Source organism: Tupaia chinensis, unplaced genomic scaffold, assembly GCF_000334495.1.
Source record: "Tupaia chinensis unplaced genomic scaffold, TupChi_1.0 Scaffold000568_1, whole genome shotgun sequence".
NCBI lineage: Eukaryota > Metazoa > Chordata > Mammalia > Scandentia > Tupaiidae > Tupaia > Tupaia belangeri.
Window position 1 is genome coordinate 3153718 of NW_006160082.1, and position 17711 is coordinate 3171428.

Consider the following 17711-nt stretch of genomic DNA (forward strand, 5'->3'; position numbering starts at 1 on the left):
AGAGGTTTTTGCTATAGGGCGCGTGCGCTCATCAGACAGACAGAGAGAGACATAGAGACAGAAAGCGAGAAATCACCCCCCCAGGGGAGATGGTCCCGCTGCAATCCCTTCTCCTCCATTCTCCTCTCGGGATCTTGGGCACGCACGCACACACGCCCGGCGTGAGTTTTAAGCCACTGGGTCTGGGACATGAACCACGGTCGACTACGTGGGAGTCCAGCGACATAGCCATTACGCTAACTGCTGGTTCCCGGGGTGTTTTGTTGAGTGTTGGTATTTGGTGAGATACAGTAGTTTATATTTAACCAGACAAAGTCCGTGAGCTATGCCTAGGGAATGTTGAAGAAATAATTCGCATGAACATTCTATTCATATTTATACTAGAGTAGTAGTCCATCTCTTAACCAGATTTCTGCCAGGACACCACTTTTTTTGCCATCTTTTCTCACCACAGGGGAGCACGCTTCCTTCATCACTGTTTCTCTCAACGTAGGTGCTGGACATCCCGAGAGTCCTGGCCATGCTGCGTGCGCAGAGAATGCTGCTGGTGCAGACGCTCTGCCAGTACACGTTTGTATACGGAGTTCTCATCCAGTTCCTGAAGAGCTCCAGGCTCATCTGAGCTCCACAGCTTGTTTTGGGGACCTAATCCTTGCAGCGTTTACAGCTGAAACGTGCTTGCCTCACTCATACTTTCTCCTCTCCACTTGATGCACACAGCGATACATCAGGACGTGAGCGGTGCGACGTGAATGGTGGCGCACTGAAGGAAATTGCAAAGCACAAGACCGAAGGGGGGTTTCTGACCTGGGAAAGATGCTGAAGAAGGATTTAACTTTCAGGGCATTGCCTGCTCTGGTCTGTCGGATTTGCAGTACTTGCACACGTTTTGGAGATTGTATTTTCTAGACAATTCTCTATTTTACCGAAGCTATGCTGGGCAATTCTGGCAATCATTAAGGCACATAGATTTCTATCTTGGACTAGTTTTTGATAATGGAAATTTTATTTTATGACTAAAATATTGAGGGGTTTTCTTAGCAAGGAACAGAACTTTCCATGGGGATAACCCACAGATAAGAGTGGTTTGTGTATAGCTTTGTATTTAAAACCATGTTATTATCTTTTGTTATTTTTAAAAATCCTTGGGTACTTAATGGTTTAGCTACCAAACCCAAAAACTATAAGGAAAATCTAAAAGTGTTATTTTGAAACAGAAAGCATTTTTATATTCAGAAAATTTTTTATTCTAAAAGTCCTATATATTTGTACCTCCTATATTTTCCAAATATGAGCTCAATTCATTAAGATACAGAAATGAGTCAATTAATTTGTAAAATTGGGAACGAAGGCATATTATTTAAAATGTAAGAAAATAATCAGATTCAGTATCTTCTCAGTATTATTAATAAACCTAAATGAGTTTGATTTTACTGGTTGAAAATGAAGTGAAAAACAGTTGCTTAGGATGGTTTTACGCACTTTTTTTGTTCAAAACAATAAATCGGAGTTTTAATATATGTGTTGCTTTATAGATGAAACAATAACAATGGACATTGTCTTAGAAGGGTTTCATAAGAGAGGAGGGCTAAGGGTACGTAGGATGACCAGGACGAGTAAGTGAAATGTGATGGAAAGTGCCAGATGCTTTCGTCTTTGCAGAAATGCATTATTACCTGTGCTCTGACTGAGGCGTGCGATGGAAAATGGGGCCGGGAACACCAGGCCGACCCACAGAGCTTTTCCTAGGGAACTCAAGGCCTGCACTATCAATGACTTGTTTTGTTCCCTTGGAGTTCTTCTATCTTAAACCTGTATTCGTTTTTATCCCTCCATAAATAAATCCAGGTTTATCATTAAAAGAAGCCTCAAAATGGCTTTATTTTCTTTTGGTTGAAAAAAAAGGGAATAGTTAATAACAGTTTCACCTCTTTTCCCAAAACCATAGCCCAATCTTGTGGGACCACCAGAGATTGCTGTGTGGTATTCAAGAGGTACTTGAATTTTAGTTCCCTAATCCCCTCGGTCAGTTTTGGTTACCTAGTCTCTCCCTCTCCCTTCCCATTTAGGCACATCCCAACCAATGGACAGCACCAGGCTAAGTTAAAGGGGCTGAGTGTGGTCTTTGGCTTTAGGCTAAGATGGCCTTGTCACAGTTGTTGAAAAAGTCAGGACTAATTGGAGTATTTAGCTGAGAAGCCTTTTCTGTTTCCCTACTCCTGAGGCTGATTTCCTATAATGTCAAATCTAGAACTACACATCATTCTGGTTTTCATGTCACTCCTAAAGAGTCGCACTCATTATTGTGAGCACGAGATGTGTGCTGTCAGCAGTGAGGCAGGGTGAGGTAGGTGGCAGCCAAACTCTGATTTACCCAGAAACTCACCACCTAAGAGGATAACCCAATTCATTCACAAAAAATGAATTTTGACAGTGGAAATACTTTTACGTAGGGACAAAATGTTAATTTTAAATCTAAAATTATTTGAAAGGCTTTGTCTAAGGAACAATAGACCTACGTGAGCATATTCAGAAAGAGCTCCTCAGAAGATTTTTGGAATAGTGTTTCATATGGTAGTGTCTCCCATCTCCACTCCATATAAAGGACAGTTTTTTTTATGCTTTTTCTTCCAGTGGTACATTTATGCTTTCTCTCAGACTTGAACATTTTGAAGTGTCCTGTTGACAAGAACATATTGTAAAACCAAAATTTGGAGTAATATATGGTATACTTGTGTCCCTGTTGTAATAGTTTGATAAGTACATTTGTTGTGAGGACAAAACTACAGTTTAAACCTGTCATTCTTAAAATGTCGCATGTCTGACATTGCTTTTCAGAGCCATGTAATTTTAAACTTTAAATTGCAGTTAGTGAATATGAAAGGGTTTCTGAATAAAGATAAATCTGTATTACCTGACTGAAATAATGTGATTTTCAAGAACAAACTGTAGAACATTGAAGTTTATAGACTCACTGTGTGTGCACTGAGGATGTCAGTGGGTGCCAAACGTACACGATGTTTCATGTATCTTTGTGTTTTAGTTCCTTGGTAATTATTAATTTACCATCAAAATTACCAAAATATTCTTTTTCACCAAGAGTAGGCTATAAACGGTGTTTCCCACTGATAAGTTTTGGCATCTCTGGCATCAGCTTTCCTGATCAGTGAGGTCTTTCGATGAAATATTCTAGTTGATAGTTTTGAGCAAAGAAAGTGTTGATTTTAGAATATCATCTGGGGAACCAGCAGTTAGCGTAATGGCTATGTTGCTGGACTCCCACGTAGTCGACCGTGGTTCGCGTCCCGGACCCGGAGGCTTAAAACCCATGCCGGGCGCGTGTGCGTGTGTGCCGAAGATCCCGAGAGGAGAACGGAGGAGAAGGGATTGCAGCGTGACCATCCCCCCTGGGGGGTGATTTCTCGCTTTCTGTCTCTCTGTCTCTCTCTCTGTGTCTGGTGAGCGCACGTGCCCTATAGCGAAAACCTCTCCAAAAAAACCCCAAAAAAACAAAAAAGAATATCATCTGGACTGTTAATTACAGTTTTCTCCTGGAACATCTACTGTGAAGCAATTCAGAAAGCCCTAGAATTTAGTGTTGAAATCCCTTTGGCAAGATTAAAACAGACACGGGACCTGTGCTTCCTTAGAAACTTTCCGAAAGAGCAGTGTCTCGCCAGAAACACTGAAGAATTGGGGAGTCTGCGGTCTGGGACTGAGTGATGACAACATGGCATGGACGACTTTTCTGCGGAGCTTTTACCTTCAGAAGAAACGAGTCGTTTCAAATGGGTCAATGTGTTAATGCTCACAGTGCTAAGAACATTTAAATATATATAGCACGTAACTACATACAGTAAAATTTATTAAAGTTGGGGGAGGTCAGTTGCAACTTATCAAGGGAAGGTTTATTATTTGAGGTTTACATAAACAAATAAAAGACAGGAATTACTAAAGAAATTACGGTTTACTGTAAATTTTTTTTTTTTTTTAATTTTGCCAGATGACACGTGCACTTGCCAGGGAGACAGAGAGGGAGACAGAGAAAGCACTCTCCCAATGGGACACGGTCACATTGCAACCCTTTCTCCGTCTTGGCAGATTTTGGACACACATACACATATGCACAGCATGTTTTTTTCAAGCCACCTGGTTTGGGATTTGAACTGTGCTATTGGCCAGATAGGATCTGCCTTAACCACCAGGCCACTAAACCAACTGTATTGTAAATCATTTTTAAAATCAGACTTTTTAAAGGAACTGGATTCAAATTTGTGAATTTGGGGAATTTGCTTCCCAACAAGATTTCAAGTGAAAGAAAACTATCCCTAAAGCTTAAGGGTTATTAAAAATCTAAATTACAGAGACTCTTTTTTCGAACTTAGGGGTAGATGTTTCAAAAATAGAGGAATTGCTTTGTTAAGAATTTGTCTGGAAAATACTGCTCAAAGAACATGAGTTTTTCAAATTCCTGTACATGAATGCTCGGTTTATTATATACCATTACAGAAAAATGAGAAAAAAATCAGGAAGTCCAGTTTAAACTGTGTGTTTGGGGGATGGGTAAATACAGAGGATTTTAGAAAACACTTGCTGGAGTCTTTGGATTGTTAAAAGTGGCATCGTTTTCTATATGTTTCACCCAGTTCCCAAATAAAAGCTTTGCTCTAAAAATTCATTTGTATGTGAAACTGAAATATAGCAGTATTTCTCCTGGCAAACAATATTCTAAGTGGATGCTAACGTTCTTGATTTGTCCTCCCAAAGCTTATTTAAATCAAGAAGACCGAAAAGCAGTGGCACAGAACCTAATCTCTGTATTCTGCACTGCAAGAAGATACGGGGTAAGTTTTTTCCTTTCTGCATCCTGCTGGTGAGATCAGACGATGACTTCTCCCTGCTTCTGCCGGGCAGTGGCGATGGAGACTCAGAAAGCAACTGAAATCAGACGGGTCAGTTCCATGGGAAAACTTCACAGGGTGAATATGCTAGCATTTGTTGCAGAAGCTTTGGTGGCGTGTGGGGAAGGAAGGGAATGGGACTTAATGATTAGGGCAGGCAGGGACGCAGACTAGGAAATGGGCTATGAGGAGAAGCAGGGGTGAATTGGAAGAACATTGCCTTGTCTTTCCTGTAGCTTAGCGTGTCTTCCCTAGTATTGTCACTGGTTCAAATGGCGATAAGGGATGGGTCAAGAAAGAAGGAAGTTTAAGTCCGCACCACTCAGCTGACAGAGCAGCCGTTCTGAGGCAAATATTACAATGTAAAGGGTATCTCTAGGCCACATGTAAAGTTAAGGTTGCCCTGTACATATGTCCAGAAATGTTTAAATTATCCACATACATTAAGAAATTAAAATACTTAATTTTCCAAAAACCTGAATTTTTTTTAAAGAAAGATTTTTGCTATAGGGTGTGTGCATTCACTGGAGACAGAGACAGACAGTGAGAAATCACCCCCCTGTTGGGGATGGCTGGGCTGCAATCCCTTCTCCATTTTCCTCTCAGGATCATGGGCACATATGCACATGCGCCAGGTGTGAGTTTAAGCCTCCAGGTCTGGGACTCAAACCACTATGTGGGAGTCCAATGATGTAACCATTAGACCATCTGTTGTCCCTATTATTATTACTATTTTAGTTTTAGGTGTGTGTGCATTCGCCAGAGAGAGAGAGAGAACCACAGAGGGAGAGAAAGTGAGAAATCGCCTCCCTCAGGGGGATGGCCACACCACAATCCCTTCTCCATTCTCCTCTAAGGGTTTTGGGCATGCAGGCACACGTGCCCATCATGTTTTTCAAGCCACCAGGTCTAGACTTGTGGGATCCATGGCACCTACTGGCCCCAACCAGAATAAATTTAATCATTTTCCAATATTTGGAGGGGTTAAGAAAGGGATAGTAACCACATACTTTAAAGTTAGAAGTATAAACAGGTAGCTAGAAAGGAGTAATTGTTTGAACTCCTAACTGCAAGACTACTAACAGTGTGGCTGACATACTGTTATAAATTTCTGAAAATGACTTATCACCAGATACATGTTTTGATCAGTATTTGTTAATTTCTGTCAAACGACTGGTATATCAAATGAACAGACTTTTAAAAATCTATAAAATCCAGGACCAGCAGATAGCATAATGGTTACATTGCTGGACTCCCACATAGTCGACCACAGTTTGAGGCCAGCAGCTTAAAACTCACGCTGAGTGTGTGTGCATGTGTGCCCAAGACCCCAAACTGCAGTCAGCCATGTGAGAGTCCAGCACTCTTAACCACCATGCCACCTGCTGGCCCCTTGGAAAGGATAACCCCAATGGATAACCCTTGGTTAACCCCAATTCCCAGGACCCAAGTAGGTAAAGAGTGACACCATTTTGAGAACAGAGCAACTGCTAACGTGAAACCTGCACTAAGAACCAATAACCTGCAAATCTTCAGTTTCCTAAGGACCCACAGAAATCTCATCAGACCTGCATGGGAGCTTACAGTGATTGAGCAGTAGGGCTGTGACCTTGGCATCCAAGCTATGCAACACGTTCTGGAATATAGATGGACCAGCTCAGCAGGACTGCTCCAAGGAACAGAACCTGGTGTATGTGTGCACTCTCTCACCCCACAAGAGACACTGAGGAAACCAGACATTCCCCAACTGACTAGAAGGCCTGCATCACCTTTCTCCCACAACATGAAGCTCTAGAGGCGGGTCCCTGCTCCCTCTGTCACCTGCAGCGAAGCTCTCCTAATCTCCCTGTCAGTGGAAGGAGAGGGGAGGGGTGGGGAGGAGAGGGGAGGGAGAAACAGCTAATTGAGAGGAGGTTGCTGGGAATCCCCACACCTGGGCATAGAGAAGAAAAGGTATGAAGCAGAGACTCCCCCTAGAGTCTCAACACCTGCTTGCCCCTGCTAGCACCACGTAGGCTGAACCTACCCAGAGGTTCAGCCATGTGGCATGATGGTTAAGGCAGCTGGATCCCTTATGGCTGACTATGCTGTTCAAATACCAGCCTCAGAAGATTGAAAATCATGTCAGGTATGTATGTAGACCTGCCCAAAATCCTGAGAAGAGAAGGGATTGCAGTGTGGCAATCCCCTTTGAGGGGTGATTTATCACTCTCTCTCTCTCTCCATCTTTGTGTCTTTTTGGAGAGCACACATGCCCTATACCAAAATTAAAAAAAAAAATCAAATAGATCCTAGAGATGAAGAATACAACACAGGAAATAAAACATTCTATAGAGAGCATCAACAACAGGATAGACAATGCAAAAGAAAGTGTCAGAGGCCACCCTGTGGTATGGTAGGCAAGGCACTGGATACCACATGGACGACTACATGGTTCGATTCCTAGATCTAATGGCTTAAGAAACACATCGTGTGTGTGTGCACGCATGCATATCTAGATTTTTTCTTTAAAGAGGTTTTGCCATAAGGTGCGTGTCCTCACCAGGAAGAGAGACAGACAGAGACAGTGAGAGAGAAAGTGAGAAATTACCCCCCCTGGCGGGATGGCCATACCACAATCCCTTCTCCTCCATTCTCCTTCTGGGATCTTGGGCATGCACATACATGTGCCTGGCATAATTTTCAAGGCACTGGGTCCAGGACTTGAACTGTAGTCAGCCATGTGGGCGTCCAGTGACATAACCACTATGCCATCTGCTGGCCCCATAGCATCTAAATAAATAAAGACTACTAGACCTCAGGGGAGAAACAGACTAATACAACAAATGTTGGAGATTTCAACACTTCACTTTCACCATTGGGTAGATCATCTAGACAAAGATTGAAGAGATGCTGTAATTAAACAATACCATAAACCAAATGGATCTGACAGACACATAGAGCAATCGACCAACAAATACCGAATATACAGTTTTCTTAGTTGCACATGAATCATTCTCTAAGATTGACCACAAATAGGGCACAAACTAAGTCTGCACAGATTTTAGAGACTAAAAGTATATCTAACATCTTTTCTGACTACACTGGAAATAAACTTGATATGAACAACAAAAATAACTTTTGAAATCACATAAATACCTGGAAACTAAAAACAAGTTTCTGAACAATTTCAAAATTCCTGAGGAAATTAATGAAATTTAAAAATTTCTTAAAGCCAATAATAATGAAAATATTCACTCTCAAATCTTTGGGATATAGTAAAAAAATATGGAAAAGGAAGTTCATAATAATTGGTGCTTACCAGAGAAAAAGAGAAAGATGGCAATAACGTAAATACAACTCAAGGAAAAGGAAAATCAAACTAAACTAAAAAGTAATAGAAGAAAATAGGAAAGATTAGAGCAAAAATAAATGAAGTAGAAAAGAAAAGAACAATACAAAAAATAAAACTGATAAAATGAAAAAGCTGTTTTTTTGAAACAAACAAAATCAATAGACTACTAGCCAGACTAAGAAAAACAGAAGACCTAGATATAAATTAGAAAAGAAAAAGTGGATATTACAAGAGATATGAAATATTACAAGAAATACTATGAGCAACTATATGCCAACAAGCTGGAAAACCTAGAAGAGTTGTACAAATTTTTGGGTATGTATAATATACGATTGGATCAGGATGAGATAGAAAGCCTGAATAGACCAATAACACATAATACAATTGAATCTGTAATAAACAGTCTCCCAATAAGAGGAGCCCAGATCCCAATGACTTCACTTTTGAATTCTACACAATTTTTTAAAGAAAAATTAACACCAATTAACATTTCAAAAGATCCAAATGTAGGAAATCCTCTCAAACTCTTTTATGAAGCTACCATCATCTTGATACCAAAAGCAGACAAGAACCAACAAAATAAGAAAATTGCAAAGCAACATTTTTTTTTTTTTGAGAGGTTTTTGCTATAGGGCACGTGTGCTCGCCAGAGAGAGAGAGACAGAAAGCGAGAAATCACCCCCCAGGGGGGATGGCCACGCTGCAATCCCTTCTCCTCCATTCTCCTCTCGGGATCTTGGGCACACACGCACACGTGCCCGGCGTGAGTTTTTAAGCCACTGGGTCTGGGACGCAAACTGCGGTCGACTACGTGGGAGTCCAACGACATAGCCATTACGCTAACTGCTGGTCCCATCCAACATTTCTAATGAATATAGATGTAAAAGTTCTCAACAAAATAATAGAAAATCAGAACTAGCAGTTCATGGATTGGAAAAGTCAACATAGTCAAAAATGTCAATATTATCCAAAGTAATCTACAAATTTAAAGCAATTCCTATCAAAATACTAGTGATATTCTTCACAGAAATAGTAAAAAAAAATGTCTGGAATCACAAATGACCCCATACTATCAAAGCAATATTGTGCAAAAAGAATAAAGTCAGGGGCATCTGACTACCTGATTTCAAAATATAATGCCATAAAAACCAAAATAGCAAGGTACTGGCACGAAACCAGACAGGATCATGCTGGTACAGCCATGTCTGTTAACCTATTATTATGCTTTGAAGAAATACTTCAGGATCTTGATCCCGCTTTTAAAAAACTTCCAATGATATCTCTGCTCTTGTCTATACCTGAATGGGTACAAGTTTTGGTACCAATCAAGCAGAAATTAGCTCAACTTTAATTTTTCAGTCAGAATTGTCTAAGGTAAACCAGTTGAGGCATCTATAGTGTTAGCTATTGATTCTGTTGTTAATCATTGGCCCCCTTTACAGCAAGAGCAAGATTAAATTTTTTTCTCATGAAATGATGTGGATGGTCTGTTGCTTGTGGGCATCATCGTATCCACCATTTTTTCCTTTTTTTTAATTTTAATTTTTATAGCCAGTGGGCATGTGCATTCACCAGAGAGAAGTGAGGAAGAAAGCAATCTACAACAAGGCATGTTCATACTACAATCCCTTCTCCTCTATTTCTCTATTGTGTAAGGATTTTGAGATGACGTATATGTGCATGGTGTGTTTTACAAACTACTGGAGCCAGAATTTAAACTACAACTGGCCTTATGGAATCCAGTTCCATTAACTACTAGGCTATGGGGCCAACCCTTGACCTTTCTTAAAACAAGTTATGTATTTGTAACTATTGATTTCTTTGAGGTACTATCCTCATAAACTCTTTATATAGCATCCATAATCTCACTATTCTTCCACCCCTTCCATCTTCATAAATTTGATGTTTGTTCTTGCTTCAACTTAACAGAATTCATGTTGCACTGATAGCTTTTAGAATATGATGCCATGTCCTTCTTAATACTTTGAATTAGGTCCTGTTCAAACAAGTTATAATGAATTTATTTAGGCATAAAAAAATGTGAAATTCTTGCATAACTTTTTCAAAATACACATTTTCCATGAACTTTTAAAAACTCCCCCCGCCCCCAACCTCATAAAAGGAAAACTAGAGAATAAGAACAACAACAAAAACATACTATCAATTACAGTTAGGATGGGTCCCGCCCCTACAGAAAAAAGCTGTATCTGGTTAAAGCATAGAGAAGACTGGACATGTCAAAGCAGGGCAGATTGAAGTAGTCCTGGGGCTTGGCCTGAATAGGAGAGTAGAGAATAAATAGCAAGAAAACAGTTACTGAGAATGCCGTAAGAAAGATGGTAGCTCTAGCTAAGGAAGGAAATTGTGAACCAAGGTAGGTCTGAGGGAGCTACCTGAATAATTAAATGAGGGGTTTGTGGATGAGTGAGGCTGGGACTGAAGGAAAAAAAAGAGCATGGAGCAGAGGAAAAATGGAGTCCAAGAACTGAACAGAGGACAAAGACAAATAGATGGGAAAGTTACTTAGAGAGTTAGGAGTTAAGAATTTCAGAGATGATACTGAGGGGTAGGTGGGACCATGAAAGGACGACAACAGGTTGTGTTGGTACACCACTTATTGGGAGTGAGTGGGTTGAGTGGTCAGCCCCACCATACTGTTCTCTGAAGACTGTTTCTGAGTCTGAACCCTGAGCACAGTGGTGATGGTCAGCTTCTTGTAAAATGGATCATCTGTGTGTCACTACATATAAACTCTTCATTCCCAGCTGACAGACTGCCCTAGCTCATGAATAATTAGAAAGCCATTGAGGCTTCTGAGACTATAGGAAAGTGAGGGAAAAAATTAAAGATACTGTAGATAAGACATAATATTTCAAGACCCATACTAGATCATATACTTTCCTATTGCCTACAAAGCCAGTTAGGTTTGGGTAAAATATATTCCCCTGAAAAGCAGCTTTATAAATTGAGGCTGACAGATCCTCAGGTAATCCCAGTGAATTCCACTTTCTGGAGTCATCCCCTGTATACTATTCTCATTCCTTGCATATAGGTGAGACCTATGACTTGCTTCTAACCAAAAGAACATGGCAAAGATGATGGAAAGTCACTCCTGTATTTATGTTACATTATGTTAAGACTGCACCTTGTGGGACCAGCAGGTGGCATGGTGGTTAAGGCACTGGACACTCCCACTTGGCTAATCATGGTTCAAGTCCTGGACCTGGTGGCTTGCTTCCTCACTTTCTCTTTCTCTGTCTCTCTCTGGTCAAATTAAAATAAATAAATGAATAAATAAAATAAAATAAAATAATTCTTTAAAAAAAAAACACCCAAAAAACTGCACCTTACTAACAGTCTCTCTGGTTCTCCTCTTAGCCTTCCTAAGGGAAGGGCCAAGTGTGGGCAGCCTCTGGACATTGGCTAGCAGAAAAATGAAACTTTCAGATCTGTTAGTTACTACAAGAAAAAGCCTTCTGCCAACAGCCTAAAAGAGGAAGTGGATTCTTGTCTAGTTCAGACTACTACTTTGATTATCGCTTTGTGAGCAATAATCGGTGAGACCCAGAGCAGAGGACCCAACTAGGCTGTGTTTAGATTCCCGATGCATAGCAACTATGGGATAAGTAATAAATGTGTAGTGTTTTAAGTTGATAAAATTATGGTAACCTATTATGCAAAACAGAAAACTCACACAGAGATATTACTAAATAATAATTAAAAAAAGAAGTATACTGAGTTACTGGTCATTTGAGGTATTTATTAGTGAAGATCAAACATCCAAAAGGCAGTCCTTAATGCTCATGTCCATGATTTTAAGAGCTGGTAATTCCAAGTCATGATTACTGTCACCATTCTCACTGGGCAACTGAACAGATTCGGTTAGTGATGTGCTAAGACAACATAATGCATTAGAAGTTTCAACCTTTTCAGTGTCACTGTCACCTTCAATGACATTCACAGATGTTTCCTGGTCTATTACACTGTCTGAAATGCTTGGATTGTTTTCATCCCAAATTGAGGGTTCAAGCTTTGTTTCATCATTCACCTGTTGAATTATAACCCCTTCTGAATACTTTGACTTGTAGATGGGCATGAAAAATTCATTTGGTGAAGAGAGTATCTCATTTTCATCCTTTGGTGCAGATAATAACATATCCAAAGCCTTTCGGTATTCTTGACGTTCCTGTTGAATTGTTACTTCATGCTCATTTTTAACTTCATCTTGTTCTGTATTCCCAGTCTCTTCAAAATCCAGGAAATTCAACATACCAGCATCACTTAGCTTTGCTGAGTTTTCCTCAGATGTGCAGCCTAAATCTACCTTCAGGACATGCAGCAAGTGACGCATTTTTGCCTAGGATTAAAAAAAGATGAAAATAATTATGCTGAGTAAATTAGTCAAGTTGAATTAACTGTCTGCACTGCTACTAATCTCAGCAGATTAATATTTTCCCTTCCACTTCCCCACCCACTCCCCACAACAAAAAGTTCAAGAAAAACAAAAAGCACATATTTTAATGTATTCTTTGAGGGGAAAGAAAAACTTTAAAATGATTTCTACATTAGAATTTTTCTAATGAAGATCAAAGCAAAAACAAACCTCCTCCAAATGATGCTTATTTTGATTTATGTGTCGCTCAAACAGTCGTTCTAAAAACCTACAAATGATAAAAATGTTAATGTCTCAAAATCAGAAAACCAAATAAATAAACAATAGCTATGTAATTCCCAAACTACTAGAGGTTTGGGAGGGAAAATATATATAAACATATAAAACAAACATATATATTTATATATATATATATATTTAATTTTTGCTATAGGGCATGTGTTCTAACTGGAGAGAGACAGAGACAAAGAGAGAGAGGGAAAGCAAGAAAGACAGAATAGCCATGATGACATCCCTTCTCTTCCATTCCTCTCTTGGGATTTTGGGTGTGCACACATGCTCCAGAGAATTTATTCTTTCCACTATACCATGGTCATCTCTTGATCACATGAATGCATATATATATTTTTTTTTTAAGAGAGATTTTTTTTCTATATGGCACATGCACTTACCAGAGACAGAAAGTGAAAAATCACCTCCCAGGGTGGAACCACATAACAATCCCTTCTCCTCCATTATCCCCTTGGGGTTTGGGGCATACACACACACACACACACACACACACACACACACACACACCCGGCTTGAGTTTTAAGCCGCCACATCCAGGACTTGAACCGCAGTTGACTATGCGGGAGTCCAGCAATGTAACTATTATGTCATCTGCTGGCCCCAATAAGGTTCTTAAAAAACAACCAGAGGCCAGACCTGTAGCCTAGTGGTTAAGAAAGCTGAATCCCACAAGGATCACCAGATTTTGAGTCCTGGCCATGGTGATTTGAACAACATGTTGAGAGCAACTACATGTGTACCCCAAATTCCAACAGGGTAAAGAAATGGAAGAGAAGGGATGGTAACATGACTATGCCCCATTGGGGGCTGCTTTCTCCCTCTACCTCTTTCTCTGCCTCTCTGTTTCTCTCTCTGGTGAGTATACACACCCTCTGGCAAATAAAAAATAAAAGAAATCTGTATTCTACTTTTTATAACTACTGTCAACACTTTGGAATATTCACTTCTAGGCATTTTCCTATGCATATACATTTCTTTACCAAAACTGGAATTAAAAAAAGACATACTGTTTGGATACCTAATTCATTTTTTATAATCAACTATATATATTTTGAACATATTTCTATATCAGTAAATTTACTTTTAAAATAATTTTAATTGCTAAATAGAACTCACTCTTAAATATTCTACGATTTATTGGATTACGCCTATACTTCACCATTTTGGTTGACTGCATTTCTAGGTGCTAGTATTAAAAATGATGCAATCTATTTATAGTCTTTTTAAAGAAAAGATTTATTTATTTATTATTATTTTAAAATTTGCTATAGGACATATGCTATCACCAGAGAGACAGAGGGGGAAAGTGAGAGAGCAAGTTACCAGGCCTGGAACTTGAACTGCGGTCAGTCATGTGAGAGTCCAGGATCTCAACCACCATGACCTGCTGGCCCTAATACCCTCGTAGTCTTAAGAGAAAAATATATTTTACAAAAATATAAAAATTTGGGGCGTAGTGTGGTGGTTAAGGGCGCTGAACTCCCACATAACCAATAGCAGTTTGAGTTTCGAACCTGGTGACTTGCTTTCTCACTTTCCCTCTTTTTCTCTCTCACTGTCCCTCTCTGGTCAAATTCAAATAAATGAAGTTAAATAAAATAATTCTTTAAAAAATATATAAAAATTTAAGCATAAATACACATGAGTTTTGTATATAAAGTTTTTGTTGCTACGGAAAAAAACATACCAAAATTTATTATCTTAATCATTTTTTAAGTGTACGGTTCAGTAGTGTTAAGTAAATTCACATTGCTATGAAAGAGATCTCCAAAACTTTTCTTTTTCATCTGACAAATCTGAAACTCCATACACATTATGCAAACCTTTTTAACCAATTGTTTTTTAATGAAAGAAGTAAACATAATTATTGCCAAAAAGTTTACATCTTTTTGATATACCTTTTTATACCCATAATAAAAATATTTGCTTAAATTAAAAAACAAACACTGACTTAGTGGAGAATAGAAACAAGTAATCAGGGGGCAGTATGATGGCATGGTGGTTAAGATGGCTGGATCCTACATGGCTGACTGAATAATTCAAGTCCTGGACCCAGCACCTTGAAAAACATGTGTGCATATTCATGCCCAAAATCCCAAGAAGAGTGGAGGAGAAGAAATTGTGGGATGGCCATCCCCTATGGGGTTGTTTTCTCCCTTTCTCTCTCTTTCTCTGGCAAGCACACTCTGCCGTATGCAAACTAAAAATAACTAAATATAAACATTAAAAACAAAAAAGTAATTAGGAATGTCTGTATTTGGCATATTACGACAGAGAAAGCATGCAGTATACATAACTAGGTCCAACACTATGTGACACAACGGAGAGCCTCATGACCAATGAATTTATGAAACACAGATATTCAAAGTAGATTCGGGTCACTTAGTTTTCTTTCTTTTTTTTTTTTTTTTGGAGAGGTTTTTGCTATAGGGCATGTGCGCTCACCAGAAAGAGAGAGAGACAGAAAGTGAGAAATCACCCCCCAGGGTGGATGGCCACACTGTAATTCCTTCTCCTCCTTTCTCCTCTCAGGATCTTGGGCACACACACACACACACACGCCCAGCGTTGAGTTTAAGTCACCAGGTCTGCGACTTGAACCACGGTTGACTACATGGGAGTCCAGTGACATAGCCATTACACTAACTGCTGGTCTCAACACATAGTTTTCTTAAGATGTCCAATATCTAATTTGGTTTTGCAAACTTTCCATTTCACTTATGTATGCAAACCTAGTTTCTAAGTTGTCCTCACTTTATTAGATATAACACTACTAACAAAAAATTGCTTTTATTCTCCTGGTTTCAGATAGTAAAACAATTGTGGAGACTGGCAAATAAAAGCAAAAATTTATTTCGCTAGTTTGTTATAACTAAGAGATATAATAATATTTAAATGAATAAAATCTTTATTCTTTTCCCTTTTTTAAGAGCTTTTTTTGGGACCAGCAGTTAGCGTAATGACTATGTCGCTGGACTCCCATGTAGTCAACTGTGGTTCGAGTCCTGGACCTGGTGGTGGTTTGAAATCACGCCAGGTGCATGTGTGTGTGTGCTCAAGATCCCAAGAAGAGAGTGGAGGAGAAGGGATTGTGGTGTGGCCATCCCCCCAGGGGGAGATTTCTCGCTTTCTGTCTCTGTTTCTCTGTCTTTCCGGTGAGCGCCTGTGCCCTATAGCAAAAATAAACCTCTCAAAAAAAAAAGAGCTTTTTTTTTGGCTATAGAGTTCATGTGCTCACTGGAGAGACAGAGAAACAGAAAGCAAGAAATCACCCATTGGTGGGGATGGCTGCGTTGCAATCCCTTCTTCTTCCATCTCCTCTCAGGATTTTGGGCATGCACGCATACACACCTGGCGTGAGTTTTAAGCTTCAGGGTCCAGGGCTCAACCACAGTCGACTATGTGGGAGTCCAGTCATGTAACCATTATGCCACCTGCTGGTCCCAAAGTCTTTATTCTTTTCTATAAGTTCCCCAAACTGTGAACTTACCTTAGCATATGAATTAAAATTTCTTTACAACTTGTCAATTATATGAATAGGATCCCAAAAAAACAATATAAATTTTCATTTCCTAATATGTAGAAATAATATTAAAAAATTAAAACCATATGAGCACTATTTAATGTACATCAATTGCCAAAGCAAAATGTTAAATATCTAACCTGTTTGAAAATAAGCCAAGTTTCAAAATTTCATCTGTTATATCTTCAATGAAACTCAGATATAGTAATTCTTCTTCACTGTGAAGGCAAGGCAATACATAGCATAAAAATGACTGCTTATTTATTCTGAAAACATGAGCATTTAATACACAATACACACACACACACACACACATATCTCCTATTACAACTGTACTTATATATCATATTATTAAGGGGAATGTTATGAAACATATGTCCACTTTTTCAATATGCAAAGATAAATACTTACTAAAATGAGAAAATATTACCCAACAGAGTGAAATTTTAAAGCTGTCTACAGCATCCAAGCAATAAAGAATAAACAGAATAAAGCAAAATGAAAGGAGAAACCAAAGGTAAAGGACAAGCACATGTGAGACATTTGGGAGCAAGAGCTTCCAACGAGGGCTTCAAATCTTTTCTGGCTCCTACTCATATTTGTCAGCTCAGATAGGAGCTGATCAGCAGCACAGACGTGAGCCCTCACCATGTTCAGCAGCACAGACGTGAGCCCTCACCACGTTCGGCAGCACAGATGTGAGCCCTCACCACATTCGGTAGCTCAGATGTGAGCCCTCACCACATTCGGTAGCTCAGATGTGAGCCCTCACCACATTCGGTAGGTCAGATGTGAGCCCTCACCACGTTCGACAGCTCAGATATGGACCCTTCCCCCAGCTCAGACGTGAGCCCTCATGAGGCACTCACAGGAAGAAAAAAGGAAGTTGTCCAGAGAAGGAGGTGCTTCTACTATGAAGTCCTCTCCTACTCCTAGGACAACATCTTACTAGGTTATTCACTGAACAGAAGGTTAGGAAATTCACTAAACAGAAAAACGTACTTTCTCAAAATGTTTGGAGAGGATAAAAAAATTAATAGGAAAATATTTGAATATAAGTTTAGTGGTAACTTTTAATTACTTGGACACATTTCTTTATTATACGATCCAATGAGATAATTATATTTTAGCAATGTTACAAGAATATAGGATATATCCTATTAGGATAATATTGTAAATTTGATTTTAATGAGCTGAAATCAGTGAATAGAAAATGTAAATAGTAAGTAACTACCCAATTACTAAACAAGCAAATCTAGAGAGAGGAGT

At 39.3% G+C, this 17711-nt stretch overlaps 2 protein-coding genes across 8 annotated transcripts in view; one reads left to right on the forward strand and one right to left on the reverse strand.

The window, feature by feature from the left end:
• Positions 1-2351, forward strand: part of PTPN21 (protein tyrosine phosphatase non-receptor type 21) — a 111063-nt gene extending 108712 nt beyond the window's left edge. For both annotated transcript variants that reach the window (XM_006158011.3, XM_006158012.3), the window contains one exon: positions 494-2351. In XM_006158011.3, coding sequence (XP_006158073.1) covers positions 494-622 — 129 coding nt within the window. In that variant the 3' untranslated portion in view covers positions 623-2351. The remainder of the gene's footprint in view (positions 1-493) is intronic.
• Positions 2352-11974: 9623 nt separating this feature from the next.
• The window catches only part of SPATA7 (spermatogenesis associated 7), a 46818-nt gene continuing 41081 nt past the window's right edge, over positions 11975-17711 (reverse strand). For all 6 annotated transcript variants that reach the window (XM_027775503.1, XM_006158014.3, XM_006158013.3 and 3 more), the window contains 3 exons: positions 16583-16660; positions 12839-12896; positions 11975-12592 (listed from right to left, as the gene is read on the reverse strand). In XM_027775503.1, coding sequence (XP_027631304.1) covers positions 12008-12592; positions 12839-12896; positions 16583-16660 — 721 coding nt within the window. In that variant the 3' untranslated portion in view covers positions 11975-12007. The remainder of the gene's footprint in view (positions 12593-12838; positions 12897-16582; positions 16661-17711) is intronic.